The 18,972-nt window shown below is 37.4% G+C and overlaps 1 protein-coding gene across 1 annotated transcript; it reads left to right on the top strand.

The window, feature by feature from the left end:
- The first annotated feature begins 219 nt into the window (after window positions 1-219).
- On the top strand, window positions 220-18,690 carry psat1 (phosphoserine aminotransferase 1). The gene is made up of 9 exons (XM_079872193.1): window positions 220-415; window positions 1,911-1,971; window positions 2,047-2,116; window positions 2,215-2,420; window positions 6,508-6,680; window positions 10,498-10,667; window positions 12,125-12,253; window positions 13,047-13,184; window positions 18,010-18,690. Exons 1-9 carry the CDS (start codon window positions 359-361, stop codon window positions 18,110-18,112), a joined length of 1,107 nt encoding a protein of 368 aa, XP_079728319.1. The 5' UTR covers window positions 220-358; the 3' UTR covers window positions 18,113-18,690.
- Window positions 18,691-18,972: the final 282 nt, after the last annotated feature.

Consider the following 18,972-nt stretch of genomic DNA (forward strand, 5'->3'; position numbering starts at 1 on the left):
ATTTAAATATATCATCAGATTTGCAAAGAACCGTCATGAATGTTTGCCATAGACAGGATGTTTCCTAGTCTTGCATAGATATAACTTACTTAAGCTCATGAATATTTAATGAACTCAAATGTACGAGTCAATTACAGCAACGTCACAACCACAGCATCCAATCAAACAGCCGCAAGCAGACATTCCGGAAACCGCGAGCCAATGAAAACCAGCAGGAAACTCGCACATTAGGGGTGATCATGTGTAAACAGAATAATAGTGCCTGTTGAATCACTAACAGAGAAGTAGGTCAAGTTGCGGTGTTTCAGACAGATTTAATTCATCCCACCTCGGTCATCTACGCAGCTTTATTTAAAACATGGAGAAGAAACAGACCATCAATTTTGGAGCGGGACCAGCTAAACTTCCACAGTCGGTAAGTGCATCGGTAATTTAGGAATGTTTATTTATTTTTTTATGTATATATTTTTGGTTAAAGTTTTGTTTACGCGTCAGCGCGTTTGTAGAGTAAAAGCAGTGATGCGTGACATCATATCAGTACGATTACATCATCTTTATCAGTAACAAATCACTAGTGTGCATGCACACTTTTATAATACTGTAGTGCGCATGCAAGTCTGTTTTATAATACTGTAGTGCGCATGCAAGACTGTTTTATAATACTGTAGTGCGCATGCAAGACTGTTTTATGATACTTTAGTGTGCAAAATCGTTGTGCATCATTTGGGATGCAGGCTTTGGATGCACTGTAAGCATTAAAACAATGCTGTCGGCAGTTCTGCTGGTCTAGAGATGCATGCATGTACTGTATGTGCAATGTTGCATCAGCCACAACTTGGCATTCAGAGTCGCCTGTGGACTGAAGAGTGCCAAGTCTATTCATGACTCAGTAGACATGCTAACAATTACAATTATACATTCAAACTCTCGATTCAGAGATCATATACATGCCAAAGAAAGTATTGTAAGGACTTGGTAAAGACGAGTGAACATGTCTTGATTTGTTATGAAAAATATAAAACAGGTTATTCTGCGTGTCTCTGAATACGTTTGTAGATTGAATCAATCCTTTGCTTCTAATCAGTAGCTTGCCTTTTCTCATTAGATAACTAACCTAACTCTCTAACTGTGAATGAAGTGGTTGTTTACTCCAGAAATTCAGATTTAATTGCCTCTCCAGTGTCTGTGTGCCAAGTTTTGCATTTTTGAGGCTACTAACTGATTGTCTAACCCTAACTGCAATGCACCCCCACCCTCTCGACAATGAGAAATGCAACTGATGGGGAGTCGACTCCAAAAGACTCGATTCTTCGACTCTTAAAGTGATAATTCACCCAAAAATGAAAAATCTGTCATCATTGGATAATTTGGCCAGTCACGCTAAAAGTGTGTTTTTTTAATAAAGATAGTTTTAGGCTTTGTGTCGGGGGGAAAAGAACAGCCTACATAATGACAGCAATCTTGTATTCTTTTTGCCGACCCAGTTTCAACTTGAAGTAAATGGAGCAAATTGAGTCGATTCTGGGACTCGTAAATCAGAGTTGACTCCGAAAAACCCTGAAATCGAGCAGATTGTGCGATACCAGCACAATATTCATGTGGTTTGAGGCTTGATTTTACTAACCTACCTACCCTAAACCCTTAACCATAAACCTACCCTTAAAACAATGCAAATATAGTGTTGGTAGCACAATCTGATAAGTATCATTATAGCTTTTACTGATTGCGTGGGTTGTTTCGCATTGGTTTCATAAGTGGTGTCCAACATGTCCATCCTTTTATCTGGCTTTTTGGTCACAAACAGAAAGACTTTCATTCAAAAGTCAATTCTAAAGACCCTCTATTTATGGTAGTTTAGGCACAGCCAAAACTGTTTTAATATAAAAAGTTGTTTTCTATTTCATTCCTAGGTTTTAATCCAAGCACAGAAGGAGCTGTTGGATTACAGTGGCACCGGGATAAGCATTCTTGGTAATGATCTGCGTTATAAATATATACGCTTACATGTGCAATGCAGGTGTTTATGTCTCTTTATATCTTATCCAGAAATGAGTCACAGGTCTTCGGATTTCACCAAGATCTTAAATAATACTGAAAACCTTCTCCGTGAGCTTCTGTGAGTGTTTACCTTTCATGAAACTATCCCTCAGTTGGAGATTAATGTCTTTGTTCATTCATATTTCATAACAAATGTACATTTTTCACACTGAATAGGAACGTACCTGAAAACTATAAGATACTGTTCCTGCAAGGCGGAGGCTCGGGACAGTTCAGTGGCGTTCCTCTGAATCTGATTGGTCTGAAAGAGGACAGGTGTGCAGATTACCTGGTCACAGGGACGTGGTCTGCGAAGGCGGCCAAAGAGGCAGAGAAGTACGGGAAAGTGAACGTGATCCATCCAAAACTGGATAGCTACACCAGTGAGTAATCAGAGTATAGCAAACGGTTTTTAAAAGGTGCTTTTTGTGTCAGTCTTGTGAAATCTGTTCAAGCTATCCTGCATATTTTACACTCTTTTCAAAAGCATCGCTCTAGCATAGTAAAAAAAAAAAAAAAGAGTACTTAAGGTACGTTAAAACATTATACTTAAAGTCCCCCTGTAGTCAATCATTTTATCTCTAAAAGCTCATCTTTGATCACCAAAATTACATATTTAAGTGTTTTTTTTCTTGGAAAAAATTCTTCATGCCTTAAAATATCTTGAATGTAACTCGACACCCTTGCAACATTTAATATACACGGTTCTATGAATATGCAAATGAGCCCCGCCTCCACTCACTCACTCACTCAGAGATCCACTGGTTGACGATCACACGTTGATCTGATTGGTTACAAGGTAGTTTGTGACGTCAGAAACACCAGCGATTTCAAAGCGTGTTTTTGAGACTGTCTTTGGTTCACTGCAGTTTTAAGGAGGAAATACTCAGCAATGGTGTCGACTTATGAATTTACATATGGTTTGTTTACACACTTTAGCAATAATTAAAAAAAATAGTATGTAATGTACATTAAAACATTATATTCAAGTATATTCAAGACACTTGACTGCATGTTAATTGCAATTAAATGAAAATGTATTCTAGTTTAAATTTATATTAAATGCATTTAGCTGGGTTTTTTGACCCACTTCAGTAGACTTTTTAAATGCATCTTATATATAATTTCATAATTTCTTCTGATATATATATATATATATATATATATGTGTGTAATGTAATTTCTCTTGCATTTAAATGTATCTGTAATCATGCATTTGTAATAATGTAGTTGCAATTTCAAATATTAACTTTAACCCTTAAACAGGCAAGAGTAGAAAATGATAAGCAACAAATAATTTCATGTCATTTTTTATATCATCTGGACTTAAGTAAATCATATCCAAAATAATTTTTGAAAAATGTTATGTATTTAGGATTTTATGAGTTGTGACTCCCAGATCACATTGCCTGTTTAGGGTATAAAAAAAGGACCAAATCTATAACTGTAACTGCCATTGCATGTTTAAAACAATTAAATCCTATACTTCAACTCATATAATGTTGACATATTATATATCATTGGAAAGCTTACAAACTCAAGATTCAGCCTGTGGAAACCGTTTTGAAATCAGACCTTGCGTTACCATAAAAATGGTAAAAAAATGTTGGATTTAGGTCAGGCTGACTAATTGATCACAGATAACTTGAAGCAAATCATGTGACCAGCATACTCAAGACAGACAGGCTGTATCAGTTTAATCTGTAAATTTTATAATTTGTAAAAAAAAAAACAAAAAAAAAACCTCAGAATACAAAGATTGTTACAAAAATAAATACAAAGTTAATCCCTTTTTTATACCCAAAAGTGGCAATGTGTCTCAGGTGTAACATATATTTAAAAACGTGCTAAATAACAACATGAACAACATTTTTATAAATTTTCTTTTTCAGCACCTTAAGACAATGTTCATAATTAATGTTAGCAGTGTTAGTATTATTTTTTCAAAAGAAAAGTAAGTTTAATATATATTTACTTATCTCAAAATCTGAATGTCCTGCACCACTGGCAGCCATGTTGGATTTAGGTCAGGCTGACTAATTAAATCACAACATTTTTTAAACAAATCATGTGACCAGCATACTCAAGACAGACCAGGCTGTGATAAATGATAAAAGGATTTGATGAAAAAAAACATTCTTACGCCCCAAAAAAGACGACAAAAGCCGCTTTCCGACCAAGTAGTTCTAGGAACTTAGTTCTAGGAACTGTCCACTTCTAAACAGTTCTAAGAACTACTCTCCCCCAAACTCGGTTTTGCTGTTTGCGTTCGCACTGGCCAAGTGGCCATAGGAACTGGTAGGAGGGGTAAGGGAGTGACGCAGGCACGGTGACTTTTATTTTGACGGCGCGACGGACCTTTATTTTGGCGGCGCTGAGACCGCCAGAGCAAACAATGCTCGCATTCTCTGTGTTTATTTGTTAGCGATCTGTCTAACAGTACTGTTTAATATCTTATCAGATAGAACTGTTATAAAAAGTAGACATTATGTGAAAAAAGGTTATTAGCCTATGCTGTGTGGTTGATGTCCAGTGTTGCTAGCTGGGCAGATAAAACATAATCATGTTTGGCTTGGTCCCCTCAAAGTTGCGTTGGATTTTCTCTTCAGCATAAAGGTTTAGAGACCCATCTATCACTGTTTTCCATGTTTAAACTTTGTATAGTTAGTTTATGGAGTAAATATATAGGCTATAATCTGTGTGTTTACATTCTAGCTGTTTTAAAAATGGCGGGTGCTGGTGTTCCGCGTGCGTTCGGTCAATCAGCGTACACTAACGTCCGCACAAGCCCTGAAAAGTGAAGCCAAAACGTCTCGATCGCCCCCCGGTGTCCGGTCCTAGTATAGGTCATAAGCCCCGCCTCCCCGTGTTATTCAACGGGACGTGAGACCAACTAAACAATTAAATTACACTTCAAATATCTTTTTTCGAAAGGTGGTTTCTTTCATTTGCTGTCGTTTTTATCACGCTGATGTAAGTTCAAGTGTCTGTTTAAAAAATAAGTTGGTTTTTAGTTAGTTACGTGATGCGGTGGTGTAACGTCATGATTGACAGCTGTGATTGACAGGTTCTCTGAGCGAAGTAGTCACTGAAGCACCAACGGACATTTTTTCGGGATCTTCGGAGGATTGAGGAGATTGTATTTACTATATTTCAACAAGCCTCTTGTCGTACTGCAATCAATTTTTAAAAAAGTGTGCAGAATCCACTCTCCCTGAGTGCATTCTGCGAGAGTGAGGGCGGAGCGTTGATTTCGCGGCTTTACTTCCTCCTCACTACTGCGCAGGTCTGGTCCCGAGATCGCTACTGCGCAGACTCAAGTTCCAATATGTCAGCGCCATATCAGCATAGATATCATGCATATCAGGACTCTGGCGGCTTCAGTTCTCATCAATGGAAGAGAGCGAAGGGGCGTCGTCCATCTTTTTTTACAGTCTATGGTTTAGACCCTACTCTGAAGTAGGACCTAAATTAGTTCCTACAAATGGAGTTCCTAGAACTAAAATCGTTCCTAGTTCCTGCGGTGCGAACACGCCGACATCCGGGTACTTTAGCCAATAGTTCTAGGAACTGTGAAAAGGTTCCTCCGGTCGGAAAGCGGCTAAAAACTATGTTACACCCAGATCACATTGCCAGTTTTAGGGTTAAGTGTAATATTGAAAACACACTACATTTAAAACTACAATCCTGTACTTAGTTAGTGGACACATCAAAATAAGTGTACTTCTTTTTTCAGCCCTCATCCTTCCCTTGCACTTTGTAACACATCTTTCCCTCGCGGGTTAAAAATGACCCGAAGCCCTAAAATTATACTTCTTTTTTTTGTCCAGAAAGCTTATTTCATTTCATTTTTATATTTTTTGCTATTTTTTTAATGCTATTTTTTTTTTTTTGATTTACCTTTAAATTACTAGATTTTATCAATAAATAGTAATTTAAGCACATTCCTCATATTCTTTCAACTTAAATTCAAAATAACTCACAATTTCATGCATTACGATTAATTCAGCTCAAAATATCTTACATTGGGTGTCTTTGCATTCAATTGAATTCAATTCTTTTTTGTGTCTTAGTGGTTCAAGTGCAACAAAAGTCCTGGGGTCTTGAACCCCTCTGATGAATACTCAATTTAAAAAAAAAAATTAAAAAGAGTTTCGGGTCAAAATGACCCAAGGGAAGGATGTTAAAGAGAGTACTCATAACACTTTTAAAAAGGGCACTTTGTAATAATGTAAAATTAGAATTGAAATGAAAGTTTTACTAATATTTTTTTGTTGTGCTTGAAGTACACTTAAGTGGCCTTTTATTTTATTAATATTACATTATCTGCAGGAAAAGTTTTAAAAATAAATATGTACACCACAAGTGCACATGCAGTACATTTAAGCACTCTTCTTTTTCACAAGGGGCTGCAGACTTTTGACCCTCCTCACATGACCTCTAGTGATGCATCAATGCTTGATTTCTCAGAAATCCCAGACAGCAGCACCTGGTCTCTGAATCCTTCGGCTTCGTACGTCTATTATTGCTGCAACGAGACGGTGCACGGCGTGGAGTTCAACTTCATCCCCGACACCAAAGGAGTGGTTCTCGTCAGTGACATGTCATCCAACTTCCTCTCCAGGCCGGTAGATGTGTCAAAGGTCGGTGATCGTTCTCAGAAAAAAAAACAATCCAAGGCACTCGAGTAAATTGTTTTTAGAAAAATATAAAAAGCCTTTATTCTTTCATGGCTTAGGTATTTTAAAGGTGCTGTATGTAACGTTTTCACTCTACTAAAGCATAAAAATACCATATTATGTTTGCATATATTGCATATATACAGACCCTTTCCAAAAAATTTGAATATCATGGAAAAGTTTATTTATTTTCATAATTCCATTCAAAACGTTAAACTTCCATAGATTATAGATTCAGGGCCCACAACTTAAACGATTTCAAGTATTTAGTTGTTTATTTGTACATAATTTGGGCTTCCAGCTCATAAAACCCACGAAAACAGGATTTCAAAAAATTTGAATATTACATGAACTCACACAGTAATTACACAGTGATACCATGGTCATTGAACCAGGTTTTGGTTCTTTTGGCAGTGTGGGCCGGTGCAAATCCTGCTGGAAAATGAAGGAAGCATGAAGTGCTCTGAAAATGTCCTGGTAGACGGCTGCATTGACTCTGGATTTAATAAAGCACAGTGGACCAAAGTCCTCTTTTCTGATGAGAGCAAATTTTGCATCTCATTTGGAAACCAAGGTCCCAGAGTCTGGAGGAAGAATGGAGAGGCACACAATCCAAGATGCTTGAAGTCCAGTGTGAAGTTTCCACAGTCTGTGTTGGTTTGGGGAGCCATGTCATCGGCTGGTGTTGGTCCACTGTGCTGTCCACTCAACGCAGCCGTCTACCAGGACATTTCCAGAGCACTTCATGCTTCCTTCAGCACACAAGCTTTATGGAGATGCTGACTTCATTTCCCAGCAGGATTTGCACCGGCCCACACTGCCAAAAGAACCAAAACCTGGTTCAATGACCATGGTATCACTGTGTAATTGCTGTGTGATTTCATGTAATATTCAAATTTTTTGAAATCCTGTTTTCGTGGGTTTTATGAGCTGGAAGCCCAAATTATGTACAAATAAACAACTAAATACTTGAAATCGTTTATTACTTGCTATTTTGCAAGTTCTCCCACTTAGAAATCATGGAGGGGTCTGAAATTGTCATCGTAGGTGCATGTCCACTGTGAGAGACATAATCTAAAAACAAAAATCCAGAAATCACAATGTATGATTTTTTTAACTATTTATTTGTATGATACAGCTGCAAATAAGTATTTGAACACCTGAGAAAATCAATGTTAATATTTGGTACAGTAGCCTTTGTTTGCAATTACAGAGGTCAAACGTTTCCTGTAGTTTTTCACCAGGTTTGCACACACTGCAGGAGGGATTTTGGCCCACTCCTCCACACAGATCTTCTCTAGATCAGTCAGGTTTCTGGGCTGTCGCTGAGAAACACGGAGTTTGAGCTCCCTCCAAAGATTCTCTATTGTTTAGGTCTGGAGACTGGCTAGGCCACGCCAGAACCTTGATATGCTTCTTACAGAGCCACTCCTTGGTTATCCTGGCTGTGTGCTTCGGGTCATTGTCATGTTGGAAGACCCAGCCTCGACCCATCTTCAATGCTCTAACTGAGGGAAGGAGGTTGTTCCCCAAAATCTCGCAATACATGGCCCCGGTCATCCTCTCCTTAATACAGTGCAGTCGCCCTGTCCCATGTGCAGAAAAACACCCCCAAAGCATGATGCTACCACCCCCATGCTTCACAGTAGGGAGTGTGTTCTTGGGATGGTACTCATCATTCTTCTTCCTCCAAACACGTTTAGTGGAATTATGACCAAAAAGTTCTATTTTGGTCTCATCTGACCACATGACTTTCTCCCATGACTCCTCTGGATCATCCAAATGGTCATTGGCAAACTTAAAGGGATAGTTCAGGATTTTAGACATGAATCTCTATAGCTTCCCCATAAGCAGTGTGGTGCATTGACCATGACTTACCCCCGACAGCGTCCTGTGAGCCGAGCTCCGGTCCAGGTTTGGTCAAGATGAAATTAGTCCGGCAAGTTTGCTGGGGTCACGGCAATAAAGCTTTTTTCTTCTCAAATCAATATGTGTTCAAAAGAGTGATATATTTGCAGCACAAAACCGCTGTCTATGGAGAGGTCAGACCTCGTAATGGCTTGGCACTATTTTCTTCCCCGTCATATCACTGCGCGCTGCCGCTACCTACAGCCAGCTGGGAGCCGCGCACGTGTCACTTTGTTTACAGCTCGTAAAGAGAACGATAACATGTCTGACTACAGCAGCGACGATGACAACATTGACTTCGACACACAGCCAAAAGGATATCTTTACGAACCTGAATACACAGATGACGAGTTACGCCAGATGGAGTTAGAAAGGACAGAAAGAGAGAGGATGGACAGAGAAGTTGAACAAGTTGAAGCTGGAGCTTGTACAAACTGATCGCTCTTGGTGAGTAGCTATGTTAGCTCGTTCGTGTAGCTGTTCTGAGCACGTAAACACTGCTGTAAACACTGCCGAACAACTGAAAAAGTGGTGTGCGCCTGCGCAGCTCCCAGCTGGCTGTAGGTAGCGGCAGCGCGCAGTGATATGACAGGGGAGAAAATAGTGCCAAGCCATTACGAGGTCTGACCTCTCCATAGACAGCGGTTTTGTGCTGCAAATATATCACTCTTTTGAACACATATTGATTTGAGAAGAAAAAAGCTTTATTGCCGTGACCCCAGCAAACTTGCCGGACTAATTTCATCTTGACCAAACCTGGACCGGAGCTCGGCTCACAGGACGCTGTCGGGGGTAAGCCATGGTCAATGCACCACACTGCTTATGGGGAAGCTATAGAGATTCATGTCTAAAATCCTGAACTATCCCTTTAAGACGGGCCTTGACATGTGCTGGTTTAAGCAGGGGAACCTTCCGTGCCATGCATGATTTCAAACAATGACGTCTTAATGTATTACCAACAGTAACCTTGGAAACGGTGGTCCCAGCTCTTTTCAGGTCATTGACCAGCTCCTCGCGTGTAGTTCTGGGCTGATTTCTCACCTTTCTTAGGATCATTGAGACCCCACGAGGTGAGATCTTGCATGGAGCCCCAGTCCGAGGGAGATTGACAGTCATGTTTAGCTTCTTCCATTTTCTAATGATTGCTCCAACAGTGGACCTTTTTTCACCAAGCTGCTTGGCAATTTCCCCGTAGCCCTTTCCAGCCTTGTGGAGGTGTACAATTTTGTCTCTAGTGTCTTTGGACAGCTCTTTGGTCTTGGCCATGTTAGTAGTTGGATTCTTACTGATTGTATGGGGTGGACAGGTGTCTTTATGCAGCTAACGACCTCAAACAGGTGCATCTAATTTAGGATAATAAATGGAGTGGAGGTGGACATTTTAAAGGCAGACTAACAGGTCTTTGAGGGTCAGAATTCTAGCTGATAGACAGGTGTTCAAATACTTATTTGCAGCTTTATCATACAAATAAATAGTTAAAAAATCATATATTGTGATTTCTGGATTTTTTTTTTTTAGATTATGTCTCTCACAGTGACATGCACCTATGATGACAATTTCAGACCCCTCCATGATTTCCAAGTGGGAGAACTTGCAAAATAGCAGGGTGTTCAAATACTTATTTTCCTCACTGGGTATTTTGAATTGGACTGCAGTACCTATTTCGACCACTAGTTGTCATTCTTACAGACTGCACCTTTAAAAACATGTGACAAGCAATCATTGGTCATCATTGGTGATGATTCTTCAGCTAACGTTTGGTATCCTAAGTTCACCATCTTTATCATAAAAGTGTCAGTATTATCTGTAGTTCTACTCTGATATCAAAAGTGAATTGCTAGTTAAGGCCGTGCGTGTCTGTACATTTCCACAGTTCGGTCTGATATTTGCTGGCGCGCAGAAGAATGTCGGGTGTGCGGGTGTGACTGTTGTCATTGTCAGAGAGGATCTGATGGGCAAGGCTTTGAACGAGTGCCCAATTATCCTGGACTATCAGGTGCAGGCCGGCAATAACTCCGTCTACAACACTCCTGCATGCTTCAGGTGTGTCTTTTCTTTGTTCATCATGTTGTGTTTCTGTAGTCTTCAGGAATTACTAATGCATATGTCATGTGAAAACTTGCCAAACCAGCAGCAGTGGATTTTTGACTGACTTGATGTAGAGAGTTCAGGATCAGTATGATTTTTAAGTTTCTTATTCTCACCCTAGACAGCATTTATGTGATCAAAAATACAGTAAAAACATAAATATTGTGAAATGCTATTATAATTTAAAATAACTGTTTTATATGTGAATATATTTTAAAATGTAATTTAATCCTATGATCAAAGATCCTTCAGAAATCATTCTAATATGCTGATTTGATGCTCCGTCATTATCAATTATTATTGGTGCTCAATTTTTTATAGTGGTTCTTGTTTTTATCAATGTTGAAAACCATTTTTGCTGCTAAATATTTTTGTGGTACATTTATTTTCTGGATTCTTTAATAAATCCAGTTTAAAAAAAATGTAAAAAAAGTTTATAAGGAGAGCGTTTATTTGAAATATAAATTTGTAACATTATAAATGTCTTTCCCTCCTGAATAAAAGTATTATTATTATTCTTTTTATTTATATTACTTACTCCAAACCTTTGAATGGTAGTGTATGAAATTGAAGCTTGTTTCCGCCACAGAATAAAAAATAAAAAAAGTAATTTAGCCCACAATTCTGACTTTCTTTTCCTCACAACTGTGTTATAAAGTAGGAATTGTGAGATAAAAAGTAGCAATTATCTTTTAAATTGTTTTATTATGTGGCGGAAACAACCTTCCATAGGTTCATGATTTTCACACACACACACACACACACACACAAAAAAAGTAAGCAGCAATGCTTGTTTTCATCATTGATAATCATAAATGTTTCTTGAGCATCAAATCATCATATTAGACTGATTTCTGAAGGATCATGTGACACTGAAGACTGGAGTAATGATGCTGAAAATTCAGCTTTGATAATATATATAGAAAGCAGTTATTTTGATTTGTAATAATATTTCACAATATTACTGTTTTACTGTATTTTTGATCAAATAAATGCAGCCTTGGTGAGCAGAAGAAACTTCTTTCAATTATTCTAAGTTCAAAAGTCTAACTTTCGGCTATTTACGATTGTCAAGAAATATAGCAACTTGGTGCATTAATTTATAATTTAGTTAATAGAATTGAGTGAATATCCAACATTTTGTACAATAGCTTTAATTCCATCCAGTCAGACACATTTACAGTGGTTTTACCATTTTTAATAAGGATTTATGGCTTTGTTTGCATCAAACCACAGTCTCGTGGCTCATGTCAAGATATGTTCCAGGAAGAATCCTAGTGGATCAAATGTTACAACGACAATACAATACTCTCCTTCTCTAAAGTTCAGCATGACTCCCTTCATCATTTAGTGTGTGCCTAATAGACTCCTCAACGTTCCATCAAAGTAATGATGATAATGTGTGTGTGCAGTATTTACATCATGGGTTTGGTTCTGGAGTGGATCAGGAGCAACGGAGGAGCAGATGCAATGGAGCGGCTCAACAAGCAGAAATCTGACATCGTCTATGACATCATCAACCACTCCAATGGATTCTACTCGTCAGTGATCCGAGATTTTGCCTCAATCACATCCTAACATTTTAGAAAACAGTTTTGCAGATAAAATGTAATCTTCTTGTACAGAAGGTTATTCTTAATGGATAATATTAAACGGTCAACTTTTTTATATTTAATCCATTATATGAAGTTAATCTTTAAGTTAATATAATAAAAATGAGGAAGAATTTATTTTAGTATAATCAAAATCAGTTATTGATATAATAAAAAAAGAATATTTAACTAATACTCTGCAAAAAAAAAAAAAACTTTGTTCCTCAGGTTTGTGTTGTTGTCTTATTTTCCAGTGCAAATATCTAAACATTCTTACATCAAGATACATTTACTTGAAGCAAAATTACTTGAATTGACTGAACTTTTCAGTAAACAAGACTATATATATATATATATATAATAGATATATTATACTGTTTTACATTTTTTTTATATATATATATATATATATATATATATATATATATATATATATATATATATATATATATATATATAATTTATTTATTTATATATTTATTTATTTTTAAGGGAGTTTTTGCTTAAAACAACCCCTAACCCTTTTTTTGCAGATATTTTTTCTCATTTTAAACAAACTCATTTTATTTTGACACATTTGTCAGAAAACAAGACTTTGCTTCCCAAGTAAATGTATCTTGATTTAAGGATATTTAGATATTTGCGCTGGAAAACAAGACACACACTCTAAGGAAGACAGTTGATCTCTGTTCAGACATTTGTTTTCGTCAAAATGACTTCTTGCCCTTCTCCCACCTCTCAGATGCCCTGTGGACGTGGCGTGTCGAAGCCGCATGAACGTTCCCTTCCGCATCGGAAAGAAGGAAGGAGATGAAAGTCTTGAGAAGTCGTTCCTGGACGGCGCCTCTAAACTTGGCATGATCTCTCTTAAAGGACACAGGTGTTGTATGAAAATTAGGAAAATGTAACGTTTTGTTTTTCTAATTCATGCAGTCTTATAGTAATTGCACACTAGTTTATCGACACACATTTTCTTTTGTTTTATGGAGGAGTAATGCTGCACAAACACTCCTGGTGTATCTGTCAAATGTACTGACGAGCGTTAACAATATGTTGTTTTTTATTGAAACTTCTATGCCATGAATTTAATTATTAAATTGCTCATCATTACAAATCTAATGAAAAATATATTGACTTTAAAATTAATATTGAATAACACCCTACAGTACTTTATATGTGCTTTAGGGGCCGTTTACACAACACCGTTTTGAACTAAAAACTAAAAACTTTTTATGCGTTTTGGCCGTTCATTTAAACGACAGTGGTGTTTTGGGGGCCTGAAAACGCACACTTTTGAAAACGGGTTTCAAAGTGCAAGTTTTTGAAAATGATAACGTTACCGTCTCCATGTAAACTACAAAACGTGAATTAGTGAAAGCGGTGACGTCATGCACATGCGTGTTACATGTTTAGTCTATAGGCGTGTAGTGTTTCTTTACGAAAAAGTGACATCGCCATCTACTGGCCGGATTTTAGTCGTTTTCGTGGATCCGTGTGAACAGGGATAGTTTTGACAACATTGTCACCAGTATGTGAAAAATGCAAAGGAAAAACTTCTCCATTTTTAGTACATCGTTTGTTTAATGTTGCAGAAACTACATTTGAATAACTCCTGTTTTATGCATAATTTATCTATCTATCTATCTATCTATCTATCTATCTATATATATATATATATATATATATATACAGTGTTGGGGAAGTTACTTTTAAAAAGTAGTGTTTGCTCGTTACTCGTTACTTTTTAAAAAAGTAATCCGTTACTTTACTTAGTTACCCCATTTGGAAAGTAACTTTTTACGTTACTCGTTACTATTACGTTACTTTTATGTTGCTTGACTTTGGGCAGAACCCAATATCTGTTCCTAAATATGTAGACATAAAGTTATACAATGGAGGACATAACAGGTAATTATTTTGTGCTCTTTATTATAAAAAATAGTATCAATTTCGAAAGAAAAAAAGTCCTTCTCATTGTCGCTGCTGTGTGCGGCAACTTTTATTCTCAGCCGGCTCTGCAGCATGGGGTAGAGTGCGACACTCCGCGATGAGCAGCGCGCCCGCACCACTTCTCTCCGCTCCGCTCCCCCTATCCAACTTTAAATTTCGGCAACAGCCAATAAAGCGCTCCTGCTCTCTAACACCGGTGCGAATCGCGTCTTGATAGCATAGGACAAAATGATATAGAAGACATAAGCTTAGTTTTCAGACATACGACTCACTCTATCAAGGGAGTAGGAGAAAAAAAAAGAGATTTTGAGAGAAAAAAATATATTTTGTTTAAAAGTACACATATTCAAGCTTTCTATATATTTCTCAGGTCTGTGAGACAAGTATAGCTTATCTGAGTTTCGGTTCATTTACAGTATGGAGACGAGCTCCAGTTCACGCGCTGGTGCCGTCATGATTATTTTGCATGCCATATTTACTTATTTATTAAATTCAGGCAATTAATTGGTTGGTAAAACATTGATTAAAATTAAGATACAATTAATACACAACGAAATTCGTTTTAAAGAAAGTCTTTCTACAAAAACAAACTTAATAAAGTGGTCTAAATCATGTCTGCCCACTCCATTTATCTCCCGATATATTGCACAAAATTATGATCTCACTCATGCTTTTCACTTTTCATATAATCAACATAGATTAAATTATTTATTTATTTATTTTATTTAAACATAAATATGAAACTAAATAGTTTTCTTTAATTTACTTCTTATTAAATTCAGGCAATTGATTGGTAAAACATTGATTAAAATGAAGATACAATTAATACAAAACGAAATTCACTTTAAATACAGGTTTTCTACAAAAACAAACTTAATAAAGTGGTCAAAATCATGTCTCCACACAAAATTGTTATTTTATTTAAACATAAATATGAAACTAAATCGCTTTCTTCAGTTCTCAACAGTTCTCTTCTCTCAAGCGCGCAGCTGAGGCAGTGTCGCTGTCAAATATATCCATGGGAAAAGTAACGTTGCGCCGAATTGAAAAAGGAACTACGTTTCGTTACCAAATTTTTAGTAGTAACGCGTTACACTACTTTTTACCCGAAAAAGTAGTTACGTTACTGTAACGCGTTACTTTGTAACGCGTTACACACAACACTGTATATATATATATATATATATATATATATATATAATGTATGGACAAATTCACTTGGCAGCGAGTAAAAAAAACATGTTTTGTTTATGCACAATATTTGGTTCAGAATGATAAATATTGCTAAATATCAGTGGCTTTCCCATGACACAATGTGATTTGTCCAGCACACGGTTAACCGCCACTGAACTGCACAGAGAATGCCGTTTCAATTTCAAATTTAATTCCAAAACAGGATTTGGAATTTTCAAAATTTAAATTTCAAAAGTTAGAATGTTCATTGATTTGACAGTTTTCAACTTGCACTGCGACAAAGCTATAGGGGTTGAACGACTTAAGATTTTTTAAGTCGACATTTCAGTTGACTAGTCGCTGATGAAGTCATTAATGAAATAAGCCTGAACCTCGAGCTGAGACTCGAACGCGGGTTGCCTTGTGCACAATATGACACAGCGCTGCTACATAACCGCTTATTTATCAGTTCTTTTGTCTTTGGGTCGTTATATTTCTCTCAGATTTCAGCTCGTTCTAAATCAGATGTAGATAGTAGCACAGTAAAGATTACATTTATATAAATGCATTAGTGAGAGAGCGATTGCGTGTGAATTAACTCTACCTGGCAGCGTCTCTGTACTAATAGTGAAACTGTGGGTTTTAGTTACTAAGAAATATTTGCTAGAACTTTTCAGTTTCTAAGCGATTTTATTGATGCATCACAGAACAGTGTTGACAATACTTTCCTGCGCTGCTGAATGTTTCCATGTGCACGCGATCTACACTGTGTGAGCAACTGTCTGTATGTGTGTGTTTCAACACGGATGCGCATTAGTTTAGAACGGCAATTAACTTGCATGTACATGTACAATAAGCTGTTTAAAACGTGCAATCACCCAAACAATTTTAAGCATTCATGGTATAATGGTATAATCAAAAATCTAGTGGAGCGCTCTCTGAGTATGCATTTATTTGTCATTTTAACTGTTGGAAAAAGAGTGCAAAAGTGGACTTCAAAGATTTCTTATCTTGTTGCGTCCTCTATAGGCCATGATCAGCAACTAGTTGACGTCAAGGCCCCCTAAAATCAAAATTTAATTTTTTTTTGTTGCTTTTAGTATGAATATGTTAGCCTTAAGGTTATGAATAAGCGGGTGTGTTCCAAAACAATGGCAAAATTGGCATTTAGGAGAGATAAGCATTCAAAACTGACATCACGCAGATTCAACTTCTCATCACATCTTCTGTCCAATCAAATGCTCTCTAGAATCTAAAGCTCCGCCCCCTATGCTATTATTACCACATGGCAAAAGCGACCCGTCACGGAGCAATATGTGTTGAAGGTGTGTGTTCGGTTGCTCAAACGCTCGAGTTTTATTTCGTTTTCCAACTGTACGTTGGTTAAGAATAAAATGGCTAGAATTTATTCACACCTCTACTATTGAATCCAATGTATCATCAGCGCTCGGATTCGCTTACATGGTGCTGTCAAGTATGACTATTGGCTATTTGAAAAGGGGGAGGAGCCTTTTTTTTTTTTTTTTTTTTGGTAAATTTTTCTGTTTCAGTGGAAATTACGAAAGTCGGAAGTCACCGCATCATACAAAGCTGCACGTTCCAAGCAGGGGGGCAGGGTTTTCTATTAATTTGAAGGTACCCCCGGGCGCCGCCATTGGCTAGCGGACCCCCACCTGCTGTAAGCATCCCATTGACTCCCATTCATTTTGGCGTCACTTTGACGGCGAATAACTTCACATCTGAGGCGTTTAAAGACTCCATTTGTCCATTATTTATTTCTAAAGAAACACGAAAATGTATAAAAGGCTTCATTACCTTGTATCTTACGTTACGGCCTCGTAGAAGCAATTTTTGTAAAATTAGGCTAACGATTGCGTCATAACCACACGACTCTCTGTCGCACAGTAGAGATTACCGTATGGACGGGAGGAGAAGCTCACGGGCAATCGGGAGGACGTGGAGGCAAAGTGACAAAATAATTAATCAGAATACTTAGCAAAAGCTTCTCCTGCTGCTAGCTCATGGACAGCTCCTACTCACACTCTCCGTCTCTGCAAGTTTCGGAAGGGAATGATTCAGATTTCTCTTGGCACAGCTACTAGAAGACAGACGGGTTGCTCACGTCACATATACGTCGTCAAGCTCAGTTTGAGTCTGCGCAGTGCGCTCGACCCCCAGGAAGTAAGAGTTTCTAATTGACTTCACTTTGTCTCCGTTGAATCCAATGGGGTCGCTGTGTCCATTTCTTTTACTGTCTATGGTTCCAAGGCTCTTCAGTGGGCCTTTAAAGCGTCATGGCAGAGCATTAAAGTCAACTAGTCTGTTCAACCCCTACAAAGCAACCGTTGCAAATCCATTTGTCCTTCCTATGAGAAGTAAACAAGTAAACACGAGTGCTTGGGAGTATGTCATAAATTGAATGAGGCATCCGTTTACATCAGCGTATTCTTCTGTTACACACTCAAAAATACGTACTTTTTCTTCACAAAAACAGTACATACTTTTAGGGCGTAGTATAAGTAAGCGAATTAGGAGGCAGCGTGTGTCTCTCATGTGTCTCACGACTCTTTCACTGTTCTCAGGTCTGTTGGTGGCATCCGAGCTTCCTTGTACAATGCGGTGACGGTTGAAGATGTGAAGGCTCTTGCAGCCCACATGGAAGACTTCCTTAAGAATCACCAGTAGCTTAAAGGCCTTTTTATACAACTTGGATTCAAAAGGGTTTCTTGATTGTGACACTAACAGGGTTTATTGCAACAAGTTGTAGCAGATGAATGGAATATAACAATCACTCTAATTCTCTTTGAAAAGCAGATTGTTGTCATTGTTGCATAATGTTCTTTTTTTTAACGGACCCTTTTATTCAAATTCTACTGTGCCTTAATGCTTGTAAAATTGTAATTGAATTGTGTTCCAAAACATTCCATGTTTCACTAATGTAAATGTATGTTATCAGTGACTAAATACTGTGATACAAGCTAAAAGAAAATAAAACACTACTAAAATGCTCTACACTGCAGTGTTTATTACCGAGGAGAGATTTTAAAGTTAAATTAACATGCATTATGGATATTACTGTATGATTTAGAAAATAAATATTCTTAAACAGTACTGTGGTGGTACTATGGTACTGAAGGAATACTGTATTTATGGACCATAAACTTTACATGCTACTTTAAAGAGTATATTGGTACTACAATCCAACATGTTTGCAATTATTAGTGCTGTGCTTTTGCTATATTAATAAAAGTATTTGTACGTGGGAGGAGTGTTTATTCAGCTTTGGAGTATTGTATTACCATTTTCTCTTGTAGCAACTTGAATGTTTGTTCAAGGATTGTTGAATCCAAACAAAAGCCAGTGAACTGAAGTTTTACCTCCATTTTAATATCCATTGTGACTTGGATTGCCAAGCCTGCTGTTTTCCTGTGGATTTGGGCTACTTTTAAATTGTTGCCCCAGGTTTTTTTTTTTTTTAACATACTGCATAAATTATATTTGACAGAATTTGTATTATCTACCCAAGCGTAAGGCTATTTTTGTGT

The sequence above is a fragment of the Squalius cephalus genome (assembly GCF_949319135.1).
Source record: "Squalius cephalus genome assembly, chromosome: 5".
Classification (NCBI taxonomy): Eukaryota; Metazoa; Chordata; class Actinopteri; order Cypriniformes; family Leuciscidae; genus Squalius; species Squalius cephalus.

Coding starts and splice junctions, on each gene's coding strand:
- psat1 (XM_079872193.1), top strand. CDS start 359: ATGGAGAAGAAACAGACCATCAATTTTGGAGCGGGACCAGCTAAACTT. Junction 2,117..2,214: donor AACCTTCTCCGTGAGCTTCT/GTGAGTGTTTAC, acceptor CACACTGAATAG/GAACGTACCTGAAAACTATA. Junction 12,254..13,046: donor CACTCCAATGGATTCTACTC/GTCAGTGATCCG, acceptor CCCACCTCTCAG/ATGCCCTGTGGACGTGGCGT.